Raw genomic sequence first — 2954 nt, 5'->3', positions numbered from 1 at the left:
GATTTTCAATTTAATAACTAAATGAATCTGTTCTTCAATGCTATAGAGATCAAGGGTCTCTGAGTCACCCAGATTGGTTAAAATAAATAAATAAATAAATAAATAAGGGCAGTACTTATTAACCTCTAATTTCTCGGCCAGCTTTGGTATTATCTTAATAATCATAATAATGAATACCATTTACTGATTCCTTACACACCAGATACCATACATGCTATGTGCATTACCAACCTTTTCATTCAACTCTCCTAACAATAGGTTATATTATCTTTCAATTGACTGAAACTTAGAGATGTTAAGTAACTTCCCAAGGTCCAAAACTAATGCAGAGCTGAGATTTAAACTCAACCATTTTGGCCTCAAAACACCCATGCTCTTACCCCCTAATATATACATTTGCTTATATTTAATGGTAGAGCTAACTACTGTGAGTGAATTTATTCTTAGAGGGGGTGTGGAAAATGGCAATGCTTGCATTGTAAAGGTAGTCAGAGTCCAGAATCTTGAACCCAGCCTGAACACTAGCTATATGTGTTTATCTTTTTGGTGGTCCTTTGTTATTGATGTGATTTTCATATTCAAAATTTTTCTACAATTACATCTCCTTAAAAATAATTATTTTATGGTTGAGGTCAATCAAATGTATCTGATCAGTAATAGAGATGGATTATTTAATGATTTTTTTGGTTTTGGCAACAATGCAAAAATACACAGCAGAAAAGAACTGTGATAGGATAACCCTTCAAAGTATTACATTTTGGGCTTTCCCCCATCTCCCAGACTGTACCAATGAATAAACATGTGTGATAAGAAAATCAAGGTGACAAATATTCAACCAAAAGAGCTACTGACTTAGAAAGATTCAGGTACATTCTGACAGAGTTTTTGTTCCCAGAGATAAGATTAAGTATGTTCTCAGAGCAAATAGAGCTGTGAAAGAGAAGAGGTTACATGGACCAAAAGGCAATGCTTGGGGTGAGAAACCACAGTTCCCCTCTAGAGCCTGCATGTCACTAGCCCAGGGCACTGCTTAGAAGGTGAGGCAGAGCTGAGTTGATTCTCTCGTTGTTATTCTGTAGGTTCTAACATTCCCCAGTAGTCAACCCACTGTCCATCATTTATCCAGTTGAAGTGTTGCTTGCCTGTGTCCCAGAATTTTCCTATTTTCTGATTCACTATCTGTTGGGAATAATCTCCTACCCAACAACCCAGGACACTCATAAACACTATTTTGTTGTCCTTTCTGTCCCCAGATTGAAGAGTAGAAGACTTGTAGTCCTGGATGGGTGATGGTGGAGAAGGCTTGGACACTTTGTAGGGTGATGTTGGTGATACCAGTTTGGTCTAAAGAAAGCAGGATTATTTGGAATCATTGTGATTGATTGAGCCAGGACGGCAGCCAGGACATCAGAGGAATGCATTACTCTGTTACAGAGTGTTAAGAAGTGTTCAGAGTGTTAAGCAGAGAATTCTAGAGCTGGGAGAGAACTTGGAGAACTTCTATTCCCAGCCTTCCATTTAGCAGAGGAGGCCCGGAAAAGGTACCTGACTTGCTCAAGGTCAGATAGCTGGTTAATGGCTCAGGCTGAACCATAAATAAAATGTTCTGAGTGAGTTTAATTGTCTCTATTGCACAGCACAGGCAAATCTGGCTTGGGAGCTCTTTCTTTGGAGGCAGATTTCTCTCTGATACTCCTTCAGGTCACGCTAAGTTGAATGGAGGGTCCATCTCCTAAGTTCTTCGAAGCACAAATTCAATAATAGCTCACAATGATTCCAAAGTTTTGTTTTGGATTTAAGTTAGTTTATTGCCATAAGATATAGTTCGTAGAGCATAACTGCTTATAGACCAGCGATTCTCAACCTGTGGGTCGCAACCCCTTTTAGTATTTTATGTCTTTAGGAACTTTTTAAAGGGAAACACTAGTTTTTAGGACCACTTTATGTATGTCAGTGTACCAAAGTTCTCTGATGTGGCAGATAAAAAATGTTAAAGACTTCTCTTAGGGATTGATGGAACATTCAAATAAAACCTTTGTTTAGGGGACCCAGGGATAGCCAGGTACTAAATAAATAAGTGTTTCTCATAAATATTGATTTCCAATGAACATTTTATACTCAATTTTTAACATTTCACACATTGTTTCTGCTCAACCAATTTCAGGACTTCATGAAAAAGTTGAGTGGTCGGCTGGGTAATAGGATAACACAAGGGAAGCCTTTTTTCCAAGGCTGGTATGTGAATAAAGTACCTGCAATCATAAAAAGAAATAAAATAGCTTTAAAGACAAGAATTTTCACACTGTTCACATCAGTATGTACACTGGTCCAGGGTTATTGGGTGTGGGAGTATCGATCATGAGAGTCAGCCAGCATCCTTAACCCTCCAGCCTCCCCCCTTAGTGACCCAGAAGCTCTCTGATATGTGTGCCTTTCAGCGCATTGAGCACTTCACTTCTGCCAAGGAAGTGAACTTCATTAATAATGTACCAGGCATGGAAGCATTCATAAGGAAGCCAGGACTGCCCTCCCCACCGTGTGAGCTGAGGCCCTGCTTCTTGTTTTCTCAGGCAATATTCAGTGGGGAGTTGAAATGGAAGCCAAAGCTGTGGTGACCACTAGGGCTGAGTTAAAGAGAGGAGATTAGAGTTCTTCCCCATGGCCTCAGGAAAAGTATAGGGCCAGGGGAATAGACAACAGGGACAAAACCTTTAGTTATTTCCTGGCTTAAGGATGGCTTGAAGAATTGGTTCTTAATCCTGGGTGCACATTAGAATTACCTGGAGGGTTTTTTTGTTTTTTATTTGTTTTGTAATGTCCATGCCCAGACCCCACCTCAAGAAAAACTGAATTTCTATATATGAGACTTGGGTATTAATATTAGTTTTTAATATATATATTTTAATTAATTTTAGAGAGGAAGGGAGAGGGAGAGAGAAATAGAAACATCAGTG

General features: G+C 39.0%; 1 protein-coding gene across 1 annotated transcript in view; it reads right to left on the bottom strand.

Moving 5' to 3' along the window:
• Nucleotides 1-1820: 1820 nt before the first annotated feature.
• LOC102244537 (chromosome unknown open reading frame, human C12orf56) overlaps nt 1821-2954 on the bottom strand; it is a 94012-nt gene continuing 92878 nt past the window's right edge. The window contains exon 15 of the mRNA XM_014544923.1: nt 1821-2252. Within this exon, the coding sequence (XP_014400409.1) occupies nt 2126-2252 (127 nt within the window). The 3' untranslated portion in view covers nt 1821-2125. The remainder of the gene's footprint in view (nt 2253-2954) is intronic.

Source organism: Myotis brandtii, unplaced genomic scaffold (genome assembly GCF_000412655.1).
Source record: "Myotis brandtii unplaced genomic scaffold, ASM41265v1 scaffold389, whole genome shotgun sequence".
Classification (NCBI taxonomy): domain Eukaryota; kingdom Metazoa; phylum Chordata; class Mammalia; order Chiroptera; family Vespertilionidae; genus Myotis; species Myotis brandtii.
The sequence above is the reverse complement of the archived record's forward strand: the minus strand, read 5'-3'. Positions and strand labels throughout refer to the sequence as shown.